The 20,000-nt window shown below is 36.2% G+C and overlaps 1 protein-coding gene across 1 annotated transcript in view; it reads left to right on the forward strand.

The window, feature by feature from the left end:
* LOC115210538 (glucagon-like peptide 1 receptor) overlaps positions 1-20,000 on the forward strand; it is a 455,844-nt gene that overhangs the window by 267,685 nt on the left and 168,159 nt on the right. The window contains exons 4-7 of the mRNA XM_036502642.1: positions 1,734-1,847; positions 6,978-7,090; positions 8,367-8,461; positions 17,300-17,462. Coding sequence (XP_036358535.1) covers positions 1,734-1,847; positions 6,978-7,090; positions 8,367-8,461; positions 17,300-17,462 — 485 coding nt within the window. The remainder of the gene's footprint in view (positions 1-1,733; positions 1,848-6,977; positions 7,091-8,366; positions 8,462-17,299; positions 17,463-20,000) is intronic.

Consider the following 20,000-nt stretch of genomic DNA (forward strand, 5'->3'; position numbering starts at 1 on the left):
AATTTTATAATAAATCTAGCTCTACTCTCAGTAGTTTTGAATCCTCTTATCAGTAAATATTCTGCTGTTATCCTTAAACTCTTTTAAAAATATTAACTTTTAATGTGTATGTTTGTGTATATGCATATATGTATGCGTGTATACTTTTATGCATATATACGTACATATATGATGCGTATGCGTGTGTGCGTTTCTAAATATGTGTGTTTGTATACTTGTTTATCAAAGCTTTAGTCAAATAGAAGGCTTTTTGTTTTATCTAGACATTGACTGGAGACAAAACATTTGGTAAACCGAAGAGCGGAAAATGAAAAATATTCGTACAGATGGCTGTATTTTGTTTCTGCATGTTTATATATATATATATATATATTTATATATATATACACACGTGTGTGTGCTTGTGTGTGTTTGTATGTGTGCATGTGTGTGTGCGCGCATGTGTGTATTTGTGTGGGCGTGGGTGTATGTTTGTATATGTGTGTGTGTACGTGTGTGCGCGTGCCTGTGTGTGTGAGAGTCTTTTACACTAAATAATTGAATAAGCTAACAGCCCACTCCTTGATAGTGTGTGTTGTCTGTCCAAATTATGAGTTATGGAACATCACAGTAATAGTCATGGCGGATTGAATGAACAAATTATATTGACATATGATATGGTTTCGTGATTAACTCGTAGGTCGATTTAATGGCACCATCTACAAACCAACGACAGAGCTACTGCTCAGTCGTTCGACGTGCAAGAAATAGCGGCCAAATCTCCCTTAAAACACGCTCCATCTCTATAAATAAGGAAATAACATGTAGATATAATGTAGTTTTAGACTTTTAAAAGAACAGGGTGACCATGCATTAAATCCCTTTTGGAAAATCACAGTTGAGCTAGGAGAAAACAACGATGACGACAAGATCAAGAGCAACAACCGCAACAATAACATCAGCAAAAATACCATACTGACTTTCAATACATCTTCCGTTTTAACTCTATATGATAGTATAGAACAATCTAATTTTTGCTTCCAAAGAAGTGATTACTAAGTGTGCTTCACCCTGTTAGACCTCATCACCAGAGGATAGTTTCAACACGTTTGCATGTCAGAAATTACATTTATAAATACGGAAAAGGAATTTAGATATATTTTTGGTTAAGATTAATTATTTATATGATAAAGAGCTAGAGGAAAACATTCCAGAATGCGGTTGGTATGAATTTGGAACCTTAAATTAAAGGGTCTTAGATTGAATGCCGTTCACGATATATTTTTGATTTGAAGACATTTTCTTCTGAGCGAGAGACAATAGACAAACACTTGTGGGCAGATGTTAACATCGCTGTCGCGTGCCTTTCGTGGATTTTACTCTTTTGTAAGAATTCAGCTCATACCTCACTGCTTATTGTGTTTTTCCCTAAATAGAATGAGAGGTAGTCATCTGTATAGATGCCACGAGTTTGGTAGGAACTACGCTTGTAAACCTCACGCAGAGTAACGTAACTCTGTTCTCCGATCTATCATCTTAAACAAAGGGTCGACTGATTTAACTTTCACTGATTTTGTCAACCAAATTATAAGAAAGACCTTTGCTGAATTGTGTGTTGAACCAACTTTTATCGCTCTGAGTTTCATAAATATGTACGTGTGTGATATGATGATATCAACGCAATCGATAATACATTTATATGAATAATAATTTATATGGAAAATGGCTAACTAATTGTTTTCTTTTGTCTCTAGGCGGTCTGTGGTGCAATCGAACTTGGGACGGCATTATGTGTTGGGATGACACTCCTGCATCAACAACAGAAAGACAATCATGTCCTCAATATATTCATGGTTTTAAAACATCTAGTAAGTAGCAACCGAACAATTTTCTAAAATCTACGTATATATATATATATATATATTTTTTTTTTTTTTTATTCTTTTGTTTCAATCATCTGACTGCGGCAATGCTGAAGCACCGCCTTCAGTCGAAGAAATCGACCCCAGGACTTATTCTTTTGTAAGACGAGTATTTATTCTATCGGTTTCTTTTGCAGAACCACTAAGTTACGGGGACAAACTCAGACAGGCAGACAGACAGACAGATACACACACACACACACACACATATATATATACATATATTAATATATATATATATATATATATGCAATAGGCTTCTTTCAGTTTCCGTTTACTAAATCCACTCACAAGGCTTTGTTCGGCCCGAATCTATGGTAGAAGACTCTATGGTAGAAGGTGCCACGCAGTTGGACTGAGCCTAGGACTATGTGATTGGAAAGCAAACTTCTTACCACACAGCCACACCAGCACCTATATATATATATATATATTTACAAGCATATATGCATACATACATACAAACACCCATACACACACACATACACACACACACACACACACATATATATATCTATATACATACATACGCATATACGACAGGCTTCTTTCAGTTTCTCTCAGCCAAAGCTATTCACAAGGCTTTGGTCAACCCGGGTTTAAAGTAGATGACACTGCCTAAGGCATCAGTTGAACTGAACCCAGAACCATGTGGTTGGGAAGCAAACTTCTTACGATACAGCCCATAGCAGCAGCAGAGTAATTACTAGGTATCGATTCTTTGTGTAAGGAAAGGCAGCATATAAAAAAGTGAAAAATTGCTTCTATTAAGAGATTTAAAACCTTATGTTTATACAATTAAGTTTAAATTTCCTCGAGATATCTTATGTCTTCTCTATGCATATCTATGGACTCCGAACATAGATTCCCTGTGAAGATATGAAGGTCAACGGAATCGAGCCTGGCACTAAGTAAATGAGGTCGGAAACGAACTCGGGGCTCACCGATCATATTCATCCCTTAGAGAACTTGAACACGCAACAAATAGAAGAAAATTAGTGGTTGCCGACCTTCAGTCAATGCAGATAGGGATATTCATTCATTCATTCATTCATTTACTCATTCAATGATAAACAATGTAACATTTGTCAGTGTGTATTAGATTACACATCACAGTAATGGGTAAAATTTGAATTGATTACCGTTAGATTGCCTTACATGCTTGGAAGACGTTATCGTTGTGTCGATATATCGACATTTGCATCTGTGTCTCGATACAATTGTACGTCGATTACGTGTGGAATAAGAGTTAATTAATCAATAGGTTAACTGACGATGTTTATTAATTATAACATCGATAATCAGTATCCTTTTACTGGTCAATGTCTTGAATTTGTGGTCAACATATGGAATTCTAAAACAAATCAGTCCAAAATATGTATCATAGTGTAAGATCAATGCTCCATCGTAACCAGCGTCAGTACTATAAAAGTGGCTTGTAGTGTAGAATGATAAACAAATGCAGCTGTCTTAAATGTTAGACCTGTTTAAAATTGCATCCAAATCTTAAAAAAGGAAGGATTAATTGGATACTATGGCTGTGAAGAAAAAGCATAGGATATTCAAAACTAGGGCATCTTTGATCGTAGAACTGCTAAGTCAGCATAGATGAGAGGCTAAACATTTACAGCAACAATTGAGAGAATGACATTAAACCAAATTCTTCAGTTGTGCTTCTACAATTTTATGACGCAATGTCAACCATATTCATAAACACGCTGGTATACCTAGATTTATATGAACTCACAACACTAGATTTCGCAAACAAATTACACTAAATTCATCAGTTTGTTTTAATCTTTGATCAAATAATTTCCATTAAAGTGGCATCATTGATTTTTTTTACATTGGCACATGGCTACAAGGAAAAAGAATAATTTAAATACACCACGCGAACTTTGCAGTATCAAATCTAGAAGGTCCAATAGCAATGTAGTTTTTGGTCAGATTTGAACGAAAAACGTAAAGGGGCGTAATCAAATTCTATGAAATATCTGACGCTTCAACTGTTTTATCATTAACATTCCTCGACATACTTATAACAAGGTTTTCTAATACATGCACAAAGCTACAAAGCGGTAGAGAGATTTAATAAATCCTTACTATATGGTCGGTACTTTATTTTTAACTATCGCGCAAAGATGAACGATAAACTTCATGGTGGTGGAATTTAAATGCGAAAAGTAAAGGTAAAGTAAAAATAACACAAGGCATTCCATCTAATATAATAAATGATACAGTAGTTAGCATATTATACAGAATATAGTAATATAATCCTATAAGATTAGAAGGTAACGACTGATCCTATACCAGGTCGTTGCCGAATGACGCTCAAATCAAATTACCCTCGTCTGAAACAGGAAAAGATGCATCAGAAAATGTACTAGATAATCAAAGATGGAACACTCTCAATCATAAGTTTGCTCAATGAAAGTTTACCTGGGGCTAAATAACATTAATAACTATTACATCAGAAAAGTTACTACTAAGCGTTCTCAAGAACCTATACTGTATTATTCTCTCTTTTTTCGACAAAGAAAAGAATCATTTGTTTAATGCTTTCTGCTAATATCCAGGATGAACAACACAGTAGATCACTGATAGAATGTGTTCTGAAACAACAAGTAAAGCACTATTCTAAATTATGCTATTAAGAAAAAAATGATTGTTATTAGCATTCAGAAGATAAGTGTTGTTTATAAAGATAAGAACGTTTATGCAACAATACTGTTTTAAATTTTTTTGTTCTTGGTTTTGTTACCGCTAATATAAACACTGAAAAGGAATTTCTCGCCACGACATAGATATGACAGTCACAGAGTTCATAGGCTGATTGGGCCAAAGATAACACATTAAACGGCTGGAGGGAAGAAATAGTACGCAAAACTGAGTTATAATGCAAACAACAAGCTCCCTGTTAGGCAAGCCGGTGACGTAGTTTCGATTCAATTTACCGTCAGTAAATTTTCTTAAAAAGTTATTGCTGTTTAGGTACATCTGAACTCTGATCTATGAGATATATCTACAGACGTTAACCCTTGACTATTGTGTGCTGTTTTTTTTAAGCTTAGTGTACTGGGTTATATAATCTAAAGTTTTCCTCTGTGTGTAAAATAATAAAATGTCTTTCGAAAGAAATTTAGTTGGTATTTCTAACAGTTTTGTCGACTGGTTAGGGGCTCCTTTGTATGTTGCTGCTAATAGTTTTTAAAAAATTAATGAACATCACACAATCTCATCACATTTACCGCTTCCTATAAATGGACATGAAGTCGACATTGTTAATATTCTGCTGGAAAAGTTACGAGCTGATGACTGCCAGGAAAAAATGCAGGGCAGAATTTCTAAACGGCTTGGTTAGGAAGGACTGGATGCAGAAGTTAATAAAGGGGCTAAGATAAATGAGGACACAATATGGCGGGCGAGGATGAAAGACGGGTAAGTTGTGTATCCAGGATAAATGTGACATAAAGCCAGAAATTTCCTTGGAGCAGACTCCCGCTATAGATAAGATATTGTGTTGTGTGTGATGCAATGTAAAATTCACTTGTCTCCTTTATCAGACTGACACATTATAGCTTACAGACCAAAAATAGGAGAATATGGGAATCTATGCTGAACCTTAAAATATTCTAAAAGATAAAATTGATTCAAAAGTCATCTCCTTACCAAAGAATTTTAAAGCAAGACAATATTTAGAGAAAAGTTGCATATGTATACATCAACAAAATGTAATATAATTGCTTTACAACAGAGAAATAATAATAATAATAATAATAATAATAATAATAATAATAATAATAATAATAGTTCCAAATTTTGTGGGAGAGGACGAGTCGAATACAACGACTCATCCGCTAAGCATTTCGTCCGGGTACTAAAGAATCTGTCAGCTCACCGCCTTAGTAATAATAATTATAATAATAGTTTCAACTTTTGCCACAAGGGCAGCCATTTTGGGGGAGGGGATTTGTCAATCATACCGACCTCATTGTTTCAATGGTACTTAATTTATCGACCCCGAAAGGATGAAAGGCAAAGCCGACCTCGACGGATTTCGAACTCAGAACGTGAATACAGATGAGATGTGCTAAGTCTTTCGCCCAGCTTGCTAACAATTCTGCCAGCTCGCCGTCTTCTTCTTCTTAATAATAATAATAATAATAATAATAATAATAATAATAATAATAATAATAATAATAATAATAATAATAATAATAATAATGATAATAATAATAATAATAATAATAACAACAATAATAATAATAATAATAATCATTTCTACGAAAGGCACCAGAGCTTGAAATGTCTTGGGAGAGGACTAGTCGACTACATCGACTCCAGTACTCCATCGGTATTTAATTTATCAGCCCCGAAAGGATGAAAGGCAAAGTTGAAGTCTGAAAGTAGCGACGGGCGAAATACCTATTTCTTTATTACCCACAAGGGGCTAAACATAGAGGGGACAAACAAGGACAGACATAGGTATTAAGTCGATTACATCGACCCCAGTGCGTAACTGGTACTTAATTTATCGACCCCGAAAGGATGAAAGGCAAAGTCGACCTCGGCGGAATTTGAACTTATTTCGTCCAGCGTGCTAACCATTCTGCCAGCTCACCGCCTAATAATAATGATTAGTATTAATAAGAAGGATAGTAATAATAACTTATTACATAGGTGAAAGCCAGAGTAATAATGATAATAGTTTTTTTTAAATTTTTAACAATAAAATTAATAATAGATTCTGACGTAGGCACACTGCGTAATAAATATAGTCGATTAGGCAGACAACGTGATTAGTACTTATTTTATCGAACACAGAATAATGAAGTGCAAAATCTGCCTCAGTGACTTAGGAGGGGCCTATAAATCGATTATATTGCTAGATTGCTACTATATTTCAACGACACAGGAAGGCTGGAAAGTAAAGTAAATCTTGAAAAATCAACGCAACTAAATACTGCGAGGTATTGTGTCCGATGCTCCACTAATTCTAGCAAATACAAATAATCCCTAGAGCATTATGTTTTATGTTCTGTTATCGGTGGTATATATATATATTTTTTCTTCTAGGTTTTGCTGTCAAAACCTGCACTGAAGAAGGCGTATGGTACTTCAATTCCAAGATTAACAAAACCTGGACCGATTACTCTTCTTGTGTTCAGGAATTTTCCAGTAATTTTCAGGTACGTAAATAACGCGCGTCTCAAATGAGATTTAATTGGTTTTACATAATATTCCGCCATCTGGTCGCGCACACTCGGAATTTTCAAATCTTTCGTTGGTTAAAAACATCCATAATAGAGGTTTGTAGTAATAAAATTTGGAAACGTTAGTCAATGGCTTACTCTTTCACCGAGCCTGCACATTCATTATGCTACTTTCTATAGCTTCCTCTGTTTCGCTAAGTCAGGTGGCTCTTGGGAGTTAAGCCTTGCCAAAGAGAAGTTCTTGTTTAGCCCATAGTATTTACATATTCACCGCTAAACTATATATCTAAATGTAATTCTCATATCCGCCCTCGGAGATTAACCGAGTAGGAATTTTCTCTTGCAATCTACCTACTGTCTGCTTAACGCTACAATATTGATATCCAAACCAGCCCATACAACTGTGTAATGAAATAGCCAAATATATCAAACTCAGTTTGTGAGGTTGCTATCCTTGATAATTGCTTTATCATCCAGCCCTCGATACATGAGCTGTAAAGCCGGACTCAGATTTGAAATTAGAAAGTAAGTTGTACATCTAAATATATATCCGCCCCACCACTACCACCATATATTTGACTATCACTGCTCACCCAAAGATTCTTTTAGGGTGCTACAACGTTATTCTTTACCTAACCTGAAGAAATCAGGAGCCTAATCTCCTAACCATAAAGTCAAGCACCTTCTTTTATGTGTACTTGCGTGTGTTTGTATGTGTGTGTGTGTGTGTGTGTGTGTGCGTGCGTGCGTGCGTGCGTGCGTGTGTGTGTTAGTGTGTGTGTGTGTGTGCCTCTGTGTGTGTGTGTGTGTGTAGGCTGTAATTCTAATTGGCAGTGCTAAACTTTTACACATTCTGCCCCTTGAACTCTGGTTTAAGGTTACGTCAAGATTACATAGCAACATACTCCATGTGAAATACTTAACAACATACGCATTTCAAATTTAATATATCAGTACTTGCGGAAATCGAAGAGCTATAGTATTATTCAAGTAGACGGAATATTAACATTTACTTTTCTCATGTATTCTGTAAATGGATATTTATTTATAGCAATTTAAATAGAAGAAACATATTCAAAATGGATTTCGGGAACATAAATGATAACCAATTTAGCTGTAAATATATATTTGGTTTTTCCTCTAAACATACGGAAATAAGAAAGTAATTATAACAGAAATATTAAAAGGAAGGCGAGTGACAAAGCCTTGATTGGTTTCATATTTCATTATTTTGAATCTGTTACCGTTTCAGGACCATCTTGATCGTGTCAATTCCATAACAACATTTGGTTATGGTGCTTCACTTGTATCTCTGAGTGCGGCCATCATAATAATGATTTCCTGTAGGTGAGTATACATTTCTTATGTATGTACAAGTGAATGGCTATATATCTATACATCGCTAAATTTTATCATAAGAATTTAGAATCGGTTTGGTTTTTTTGGCTCTAAAACTCTTAAAAACAGACCTAAAGAGCTGATATTTTCATGTTGTAGCTTAGACACAGAGCTTTCAAAAAGGTATAGCATGCCAAGATCAGATGATTGTCAAGGTGTACGCAAGTAATTAAATGAACAACTGAAATTAAACATTAGTTTTTCAGTCAACATACACTTTATTTATTGTACAAAATGTATTAAACGAATCATAGGTATCATGCCAAGATCCGATAATGATCAAGGTGCAATGCTTTGGCTGGGCCTTCTATATCACTCCGACGTGATGCTGGTTGCCCTTCATAAACATCAGTCTCTCAAGGTTACCATCTGACAGGGTGGCTCTCTTGGCCCTCAAATTTCTTTGCCTATAGAAAATAGGCGCTGAGCTGCAGCATTGGATGGGATGGCGGTGTTATACTTGGTGAACAGGTCGATCAAGACCTGCTCACCCAAAAAGGCGACTTCAGTCAGGATCTCCTTCTAGACGGCCTCCAACCAGGTCTTCACCAAGTTCTGTGCCTTGAACCTCAGTGACCTGTGGCTCCTACTCTCCCGGAACCGAGTCATGCTGCTGAAGAAATCATCTTCCTCATCCTCGTTGCTGGTGGGTATGCTGCGCTCCTCATTGGTCTCCATTAGGGCTGTCTCTACGACAGTCTTCATCTGCTAACCTGGCTTTTATTTTACTGATCCAGCCAGAACAGGCGAAACTTTGAGTGGAAAGCTGTGGCTAGCTGGCACTTCAGGTCTTCTAGTAGGACCCCAAACCGTTTCGTGAAGCCTGCCAGTATCGCGTCTACCAGAGAACTACAGTACAGGAGATGTTTAAACAGGGCTTCCCTCAACTTCATGCCGGTGGCCGCTACAGTTGGCAGAAGGCTCCAGAAATAGGTTTGGTCCTCCCGCTGGATTTTATCCAAGGCCTTGGCAACATTAGACATCACCTGGGCGTACTCCGTTAGGAAGCCGACATCAGAATGAGTGAAGGTTTGCAGCTTCAGCTGTGTCATCACCCTGTGGACAGCTCCTCTATTCTTCTCCAGCAGGTTATTGAGGACAATAGCATCATAGGTAGAATTCCATACTGTTGGGGACCTCTAGCTTCCTCTTCAACGCGTCCAGAAGGCTGACTGCTGCCACCTTGCCGCGGCTCTGCAGATTCCACAACCGCTGTGCCTTGTACATGGCCTTCCTGTAGGCCGACTTGAACGAAGCGCTGTCAAGAGCCTTGGTGGCATCCACGCTGGCTACCAAATTGAACATATGGGCTGCGCACTTCATGTTAACTGGCAGGTTGAGGCTCAGGCTGCTGGACTCGTTAAGGATGGCATCAGCAGAGATGTACTCAACTTCGTCCACATCCCAAGCCTCAAGATCTACATCCAGGTCCACATCATCGACGCTTTCCATATTCGGATCGGCAGCATCCCCAGAAATGTCTGGCAAGAGTTCAACTTCTGTACCAAACTGCATAAATGCCTTGACAAACTTTTTGCCGTTGTTCGTCGTGGTACTGGTCGCCTTGTCTTGCAGATGGAAATTGTAATGGGTGGCCACCATGGCTTGGGCGAGAACATTAAAGGTGTGATGTCCTCTGAGCCAAGAGCAGGCCAGGTCTTAGAGTCCAGCCAGCGTGCTGTCCTCTCCAAGCAGGACCTGTTGTGAACCAACCAGCAATCCGCTGTGGTCAGCACCCAGGGGATATTCTTGAGCAATCTGTAATTTTAAAATGTTAAATTGTAAAGAGAAATAAGTTGTAAAGTGAAAAATCAAAACTATATATATGTGTGTGTGTGTGTAGTATAAGTTAGAACAAACAGTAAAAAGTTGTCATTATAGACCTTGGAATCTCGAATGTCCGAGTAGTGTCACTGTTTTCAAAAGTTTGAAAACAAGGCCTCTGCTTCACCCAGTGTGGCCCTTCGCTCCGACTTTCGAAACTCCGAGGTCTATAATGACAACCTTTTACTATTTGTTCTAAATTATAACATATATAACTAATCCTCCATTTTTCTAATATCGAGGTCTCATTCATTTGTTGTTACGTTTTATTATTATTATTATTATTATTGAATGAGAGAGCAGTGCATGACATCGAAGTGACACTGGGGTAAAATATTCGAAGCCCAGTATACCCATCATGACTACCCGTCTGATAAGGGTACACTAGGCACATGCATCACAACCATATGTGCGCGACATGGTGATCATCAAGATAAACAGCACATGACATTGCAGGTGGGGCCCAGTTAGAATTTTTTTCTGTCGAGTTACCCATCCCGCTCAAAAGGTCCCTGAATAAGGGTTGTTTAAGGATGTTGAACGAAACCCCCATGTTTCCAGAGATGAATCATTGTGTGTGTGTGGGGTGGTGGTGTAGGCGTAATGTGCGTACCTGTGTGTATGTGCGTGCGTGTGATTGTATGTGCGTGCTTACGTGCGTGTGTGCGTGTATGTGCGTGTGTGTTTGTGCCCATGTGTGTATAATGGTGTGCGTGTGTGTATGTGTATTGTGTGTTGGAGGTATATGTGCGAACCTGTGCTAGTGTGTGTGTGTGTATGTACGTGTGTATAAGTGTGAGTGCGTGTATTATGTGCGTATGTATGTGTGTGTGTATATGTGCGTGTGCGTGTATGTGCGTTCGTGTGTATATGTGTGTGTGGTTGTGTGTATGTTTACATGTGTGTGTGTCTAAAGGTATGTGTATATATATATATGTAATATATATATATATATATATATATATATTAAGGTATGTAGAAAAATACAACATGGACAAGAACGTATAACTCTTAGAAGACGACACAATAAACACGGACAGGACACTCGAAACCCTCAGTCATCAGTCAAGAACCGGATCATCGTAGTAATTTCGGCTGATTAATCTTGAGATTACTAGATCACGGCCAGCCCTCCAAGAAAAACTAAGCAACGAGCATTAGAAAAACTAAGCTGGAAGCGTAGATTTCCTGGAAGAAGGATCGAATGCATACGAACACCAGGACAGCAAAAGGGACAGATATAAAAAAAACAAAAAACAATAATGGAATACAGAAACATGAAATACAGAAGCATTAACGGTGAAAACAACAAGTGTCTTACGACTGATAACAAGCAAACAAATTTTTTCTCTGGCGCATTGGAAGAAGCCTTTATAGCGGCGGACGAAAAACAACGATGTTAACACGACGAGGGTCAGGAGCTGAAAGGCAGATTTCGGCCAACAGTCACGTGACAGAGAAGAGGGAAAAGAAAAGAAAGAGAAGCAAAGGAAGAGAGAGAGAGAGGAGGGACAAACGCAACAAAGAGAGAGAAGAGAGAGAAAGAAGGAATCAGAGAGGAGAAGGGATGGGTGTCGAAGAATGACCTGTGAGTGCAGAGCGAGACAAAGAAATAGGAGGGTAGTGGAAGACTAGACCAAAGAATCAGAGGAAAGAGAAGAGAAAAAGAGGATGAGTAGAGAGAAAAGAGAGAGAGGGGGACAGATCAAGTAAAAATGAGAGAGAGAGAGACAAACAGAGAGTCGTACCAATTATTAAGAATATATATATATATATATATATATATATATATATGGGATAAATAAGAGAAAATGGATTGAGCAACATTGAGCTTTGTATAGCATACTACAAGTTTTATTTTACCTAGATTTTATCCAAATATAATCATATGGATGGCAATATATAATGTAAAATCAGAAGCAAAAACATCAAAGTGCGAAGAGACGTTATTAGATTATCCTTTGGAAGGAGTGTGGAAAGTGTTGACTGCTAGGACATTCCTGGGCTGTGCGCAGATTTCATATTCTCCCGAGGTCAACTTCGCTTTCCATCCTTCCACGATCGATACGAGCTCAATTCTGCTGCATCATTCTCTACTATCTCTTATTGTATCATTGATTTCCCAGAATCATGAAGAGGTACCCAAGAGCGTGCTGGTGTCAACATGTGATTGTATGTTTACCTAAAACCTTTAGCGAAAGCATGTTACAAATTGATTCAAAATCTTCCTTTTCAAACCTGATTTATGTAGTCTCTTTCATTATAACATTACTGTCAGACCTCATACCAGGTACACAGTTCACTACTTATAAAAAGCATCATCCTCAATCTAACTACCCTAGCCTGTCTAGTTAAGCATACTACTCGCTTTAAACTATTATATTATACAATCTGTCACATTTTAACTTTTATTGATTCCTTTTTATGTAGCCATCCATTTCTCACTGGTTTTCTGTTATCCATTCACTCTGCACTTCCTCACTACAAAGTTGCTTTTATCTTTCATTTTTACTATCAACATATTGTTGAACACCTTTTTAAGCATTATCAATATCATAGGAACTATACATGTATCTGTTATCTTCACCTTATCACTTTTTGTATTTCAATCTTTCTATTGTATTTACTAAGTCTGCCGGTTTAATTCTTTTAAATTTTATAGTTATTACCATCATAACAGTTGCCATTTTCATTTATAATTCTCGGTTTTGTGATTTCTATCACAACTATCATAATAATTATTAGCTTTATTATTTATTTAACTCTATTAACTTAGGTAGTCAGATACTGTGATTTCTTTCAGGTGTGGTGGTTACAAGTTAACAGCAGACGACACGTTCCAATCCATCAAATATAAAGACATTTACGTTTCTCTTTTTTACATACATGTATACACACACACACACACACACACACACACACACACACACACACACACATTGAATATAAAACTGAATAGAGCTTTGAAAGCCATAAAATGTAATTTCGTTTTGTTTATATTTTATTATTGGTAGAATTATGATAAAGATTAGATGGCAAAAACAACTTTTTTGTCATGTATTACCACCTTTTTTATCATCAATGTTGCTTGATTTTATTATATATATATTTTAAGATTGCTTAGCTACATCCAAGTATTCTTTATCCAACACCCATCCTTTTCGGTTTATTACCCCATCGTCTTAACGTAACTTAAATTATCATTCCCCCATGCTTTTGAATATGCACCTTGATATCAGTCATATAATGGCTTTAGTTATCCTTCGAGCCTCCCTGTGAGTAAAGGAATGTAACTCTATAGATGATCGTGCGCGACTGCATGTGTACATATCAAAGTATGCTTTATATATGTACATATACACAGACCAGAGTGAAGCATGAATATGATGAACATGAATACACGGTTTAATAATTTTTAAAATGTATATTTTTCAAATAGTTTTATTTTTTATATTTTTATAAATTTCTATATATATACATTGTCAATGTATGTATATAGAAATTTATAAAGAAGGACTTTGTTTCCTTTTTTTCCTTCTATATGTTCTTACATATTTTCACACCAAAGTAAAAAGGTATGTAGCACCCAAATGTTCATATACGCAATGCAATATGATAGCCCGTCAAGTCAGCGTTCACACATGACCGAGAAATATATTCAGGCTTTATTGCATTTTTTATCTTTTTATGGAACAAATGATATACTGATTATACTTGTTCCAATATACATTTTCGAATGGAGATCGGAAATGTGAAACTGGAAGTCATGTTTAATGAAGTTTCTAGTTTCTATACAGAATTAAACACTACATTACATTCTGAGCGCCCTACTTTTTCACATGAGACAGTTTATCACTATATAAAATGAAACATAAATATATATACATACATACAGACACACAAACAAACAAATACACACACATGCGCGCACACACATATCGGTAGATAGATAGATAGATAAATATGTACATAGGTACACATGCAGACACATGTATGTATGCAAGTGTATATATATATATATATATATATAATATATATATATATAATATATATATATATATATATATATATATATATATATATATATATATATATACATACATACAGGAAAATTAAGTGGCGCATTTTCTTTGCGTTAGTTTATCGGAAATTCATTCTTTTGTTTTTTACTTATTCCTTACAGATATTAGTCATATCCTCAAGTAAATTCCGTAAAGTCATATTAGTTGTAGAGTACCTTCGGAGTATAATTGCTTCACTTATATGAATTGAATTATGTATCACGTGGTCCACACAAGTCGAGAGCAAAGCATCGAGAGATAGAGGGTGGGAGATTGAGAGAGATTGATTTCTAGACAGACAAACATAGATAGATAGATAGATAGATAGATAGATAGATAGATAGATAGATAGATAGATAGATAGATAGATAGATAGATAGATAGATAGATAGATAGGCCCACATACATAATAAGTTGGTTGATGTGTCTAGCGAGTGATTACTCATACGTAGTATGAGATCATGCATAAGACTCGAATTTTTTTTAGCTCTAGATCTGGTTTTAACGAGATCTACGTTCACAGATTGCACCTTGGTTAGTTTGTTCTTCCTTGATTAAAGAAGATAGGAAATAAGAAATAATTCAATAATAATTAAGATAAACATGAAAGTATATTTATAAAACTAAATGTTTGTTAGAAAATGCTAAATTTCTGAACTAATTAATAAAAATTTCTTTTAAAGATACATTAGAAGCAAAAAGAAATGGGAAAATCTCAGATCAAGACCCGGTCGTCGTGGTTATCATAACAGCGCATGATATTGGGCACTATGACGTAGATACCGGGAAATCGTTTCTGTCAACTTGTAAGAGGAAGTAATCTGCTTCATTCATGAAAGCACTACTTGTATCACGATGTATATATATTTATTTATATATGTATAGCAAGTATCACGATTTATATCTCTGTTAAATGACTGAAAATGCTATAGAAATTGCTCTCTTCCAGCCTGCAAATGGTATTCTTAACAACTTGCTGGAGAACTCTACTTACCAGTCAACGAGTCAAATAGAAGATATATAGTCAGGCTATGATTCATACAAATTTGTTACAAAATAGTTAACGTTAATCGAGTTAGAGGAAAAGTATCTTCGGGGTCACTCGACTCGCAATAAGTAACAGTTAAATATTCTTCAAATCATACCCAAAAAAGAAACGAGACATTTATTTTGCATGTCAGTATAGTAAGTATCCTGTACATTACAGTCTCAAGTCATAGGACCCACAGGGTAACTTACCCTTTTTCCAAGGATATAAATGACCAGGATTATAACATACCACACTGAACGGGACACCAGTCCGTCTCAGCGTTTTTCATTTATAGCTGAGTAGACTAGAACAACATAAAGCGTTTTACTCAATAACACGATGCGCTAATCGTTCAAGGAATCAAAAACCACGATCTCGTATGCAGCACCTTAGCCATTAAGCCACGCGCCTTCATAGTCCAATATCTTTGTCTGTGAAAAAACAAAACAAAAAAAAAAAAAACGAAAATGGGAATGTTTAGAGACTAAAAGCAAGTTGACCCAATCGGTGCAATAAATGCCAGTTGATCCAAGAAGGCGGCGAGCTGGCAGAATCGTTAGCTTGCCGGGTGAAAAACTTAGTGGGTTTTCGTCTGCCGTTAAGTTTTGAGTTCAAATTCCGTTGAGGTTGACTTTGCCTTTCATCCTTTCGGGGTCGATATAATAAGTGTCAATTACACACTGGGGTCGATGTAATCGACTTAAACCCTTTGTCTGTCTTTGTTTGTCCCCTATATGTTTAGCACCCTGTGAGCAATAAATAAATAAATAGGTGTTACCATAGTTATGTGCCGTACGTTTCTAGACCATCTCTGTCCTTCGACTACGATAGTAATTATATGGAAGTTTGAGTATGCGTCTGAGTAAGTAGCTGTAACAATTTAATCCTTGACATATATTCCGTTAGCTTGCATAGAGTTGAAATGAATGGAAAAAGATTACAAAAACATCCAGTCGCCCAATTAATTAGATTTCATTGGGATGTAGTATCGGCGTTGCGTCAAATGTTTTGAAACGCAAAAGTTAATATATTTTTTTCTTTTCGTTTTCATTCCTATTTTTTATGCTGATATTTGTTTTCTAATGAACTGACAGATTACGTGACTGGCAAAGAAGCTACATTTAGCTATCCACACCAGAACCAACAAACCATAGATATTCGATACTATTCTATTATCGACCGCTAATATATTATGTACTAATGAATTAATAAACTATTACACTCGTGAGACGTGTGTAATACTTGATTTAAAGAATTTCGGAATAGTTATCACGATCTCTTAGAAGAAAGTACCAATATATAATTTATTGAAGACGGGAAGCTGTCAGAATCGTTAATACGCCGGTCAAAATGCTTAGCGGCATTTCGTCTGTCGTCACATTCTGAGTTCAAATTCCGCTGTGGTTGACTTTGTTCTTTCGGGCACGTGGTAAAATAAGTGCCAGTTGAACAATGGGGTCGATTTAATCGACTTATCCCCTTCCCCAAACCTGCTGGCATTGTGCCAATATTTGAAGCCCATATATATTGGAAAAGAGCACGGGATTAGAAAGCAAAAATGTTTAAAACTAAAGGTTTTGGTCAAAAATTCTTTCACAGAAGGAAACTACCACCCAATTCTTTGTTTTACCTCGAGGTAGATATATCTGTTCCGAAAGACCGTGGATCGATTGTAACAATCATCTCATATTTTATTTACTAATCATTTTAGGAAACAAAAAAATGCTTGTTTCTGCCCCTGAATGTTTTGTTCGTTTTCTCCTTTTGTTTTCTTTCTTGTTTTTTGCTAATTCATTATAAATATATGAAACATCGTCTACTTGAGATATAATACATGTTTACCTTTGTACATTTTCTTTTTCTTCCTGCTAGGCGGTTCCATTACAAAAGCAATATTCTACACATCAACCTCTTCTTGGCATTTTGTTTTCGCTCCATTTTCGCCTTGATGCGTATCTACTTATTCACTTACGGATATGCCATGTCAATTGATATGGAAGAGAAGGGCGGTTTATTAATCTTCAAACCGGGATCGGTAAGTCAGATAAAACAAACAAAATCACACATACACACGTACGTACGAGCACACACACACACACACACACACTCATACACATATTCACATATACACACACTCACACACACACTCATACACATATTCACATACACACAAACACAGACACACACATACACACACACAAACGAGAAACCTAGTCCTCTTTTCTTTGAATTATAATGTCCAATATCACTTAGCGTAGAAAATGTTAACAGCTACTTCATTCATAATATATGTAAGCGAAAGTTATGACGAAAATAGAGGATGGCCTTTACGCAACAGCAGGAGAACAGTCACTGATTTGAAACGTACCCACGTGTGTGTGTTTGTGTGTGTCTGTGTACGTGTGTGTGCGTGTGTGTGCGTGTGTGTGTGTGCGTGTGTGTGCGTGTGTGTGTGTGCGTGTGTATGTATTGCATTCAGATTCCACTGCAGGATAGTCCTTCCACATACTTCAAAATCTTCCGATATATATGTGAGTGTACGCATGGACACACACACATACACATACACATAAACACACACACACACAAACATGTACAGACACGCACACACACACACACACACATACACACACACATAAACACACACACACAAACATGTACAGACACGCACACACACTTATATATATTACATCACAGATGCAGATTTGTTGATTTGCGTAAGAAATACGTCATAACAAAATAATGTATTTCTATCAATGACGATATTACAAGATGATAAATCATGGAAGAGGAAAAGAAAGACGTATTTTTTTTTATATTTAAAACAAATACAAAATGATGTTTGTCTTCCATAATATACCGCTTCGGTTTATTACAAAGTTCACTGTAGACTGGATGTTTTTCAGGCGGTTGTAATGCTTCTAATTAGCAATGAAAAATGTCACCAACACCATGCTATAAACCAGGTTTCGTTTATTTTTTATTTACGTAATATAGTTAAAGTAAGAAAGAGGGGACGAAGCCGACCTTTGTTAGACTCACTAGCTTTGGTGAAAACGATACAGTTGATATCCAATCTAAGAATTCAATATTTCACTGCATGAAGGTATATAAGGTATGTCTTCTAAAATAAACGTACAATTTTAGCTTCACTGCCATAAAATCTCTCCAGGGCCAAAAAAAGGAATCGATTTGACAATTTCTAATCTTGTTAGATATTCGTTCTTGAAGGAATATCAGGTTCCCTTCTACGGAGAGATTGGCATATCCATAGAAAGGTTAGCAGTTTGTAGTTATTTACAGTACAATGACTAGGTGAGCGCTTAAGCGTTTTCTTACTTTGCCTGGTAACAGTATATGCATACAACGTAGATTAAGTAGTCCATTCATGGAACACTACACAGTATTTTACAAAACATATTTTAAAATACAAATTTATACCCATTTAAAATAAAAAGGCAATTTTAAACTACGCTATGAGAAGTAAAGAACGTAGTTATACCACTGATTTTATTTTCTGTGGACAGAAGAATGTAAAATTAACCTGAGTAGTTTATAGTTTTTTAGACACATAAGCTAACTCATTAATTTTACAATAACGCTGGTGTATGTGTGTGTCTCGAATGCATATCAGAATCTTGTGATTTTCATTTGAGTCATAATTTAGTGATTGGAGGAAGAGAAAGAGTAGTGTCCATAACCAAACTTGGCACTCCTGAAAGATTGATGCGACTGATAGAGAATACATAGCATGAATATCAATAAACAATGTTTTCAGCAAAATGAAAGTATCCTATTGTTTGCTTCTGAGTCATAATGAATGAGAGCAAACATCATCAGAAAGCTCCAAACATTCACAAAGAACTGCTTCAATAATCTTCTAAATATTAGATATCCGGAAATTGTGTGAAAATAGATAGGCCTCTCGAGAGAAATGCTTTGCAAGGCAAACTTTAGATTGTAAACCAGAAAAGGGAAGGAACACACGACGTCTGGGATCAGCAGCTTGAGATCCGCAATAGAGAAAATAAAGATAAAAGAAATGTTAAAGAAAAAACTGAAAAGAAAAAGTACAGAATAGATTGCATTGGAAGACTGCAGTGGAGAGCATATATTGCACCAGAAATTCAATTTGTACCTGAACACGCGGGTGAATGTCTCCAGCGAAATAAACAAAATATATTTGGTAAAGAATAACCAGAGGTATCTAGTGTGAAAATTTGAAAACCTTGACACTTCTCTAATGGGGTCAAAAGAGCTATGATGCTTGTTGCTTGTTACCTCGCCCTAGATCTGTTGTGACAAAGTGGACGTACGATCAAAGGCTTGATCGTACGTCCACTAGATCATGACCTTGCGTTTTTCTCGGACATTGTGCAGTTAAAACTACATTATCGAATGTCTTCTTTTTTTAAGAAAATAGCTTACAGTTTGAGGTATATTTAACTGCTAATCTAGCTGGTCGAGTAAATGATGTTTAACAAGATATTATAACATTGACGCTAGATACATAAGGATCTATTATCGAACACTGTATATTGAAATCAATGTACAATATACAAAATATTCATTT

The sequence above is a fragment of the Octopus sinensis genome, linkage group LG4, assembly GCF_006345805.1.
Source record: "Octopus sinensis linkage group LG4, ASM634580v1, whole genome shotgun sequence".
Lineage (NCBI taxonomy): Eukaryota > Metazoa > Mollusca > Cephalopoda > Octopoda > Octopodidae > Octopus > Octopus sinensis.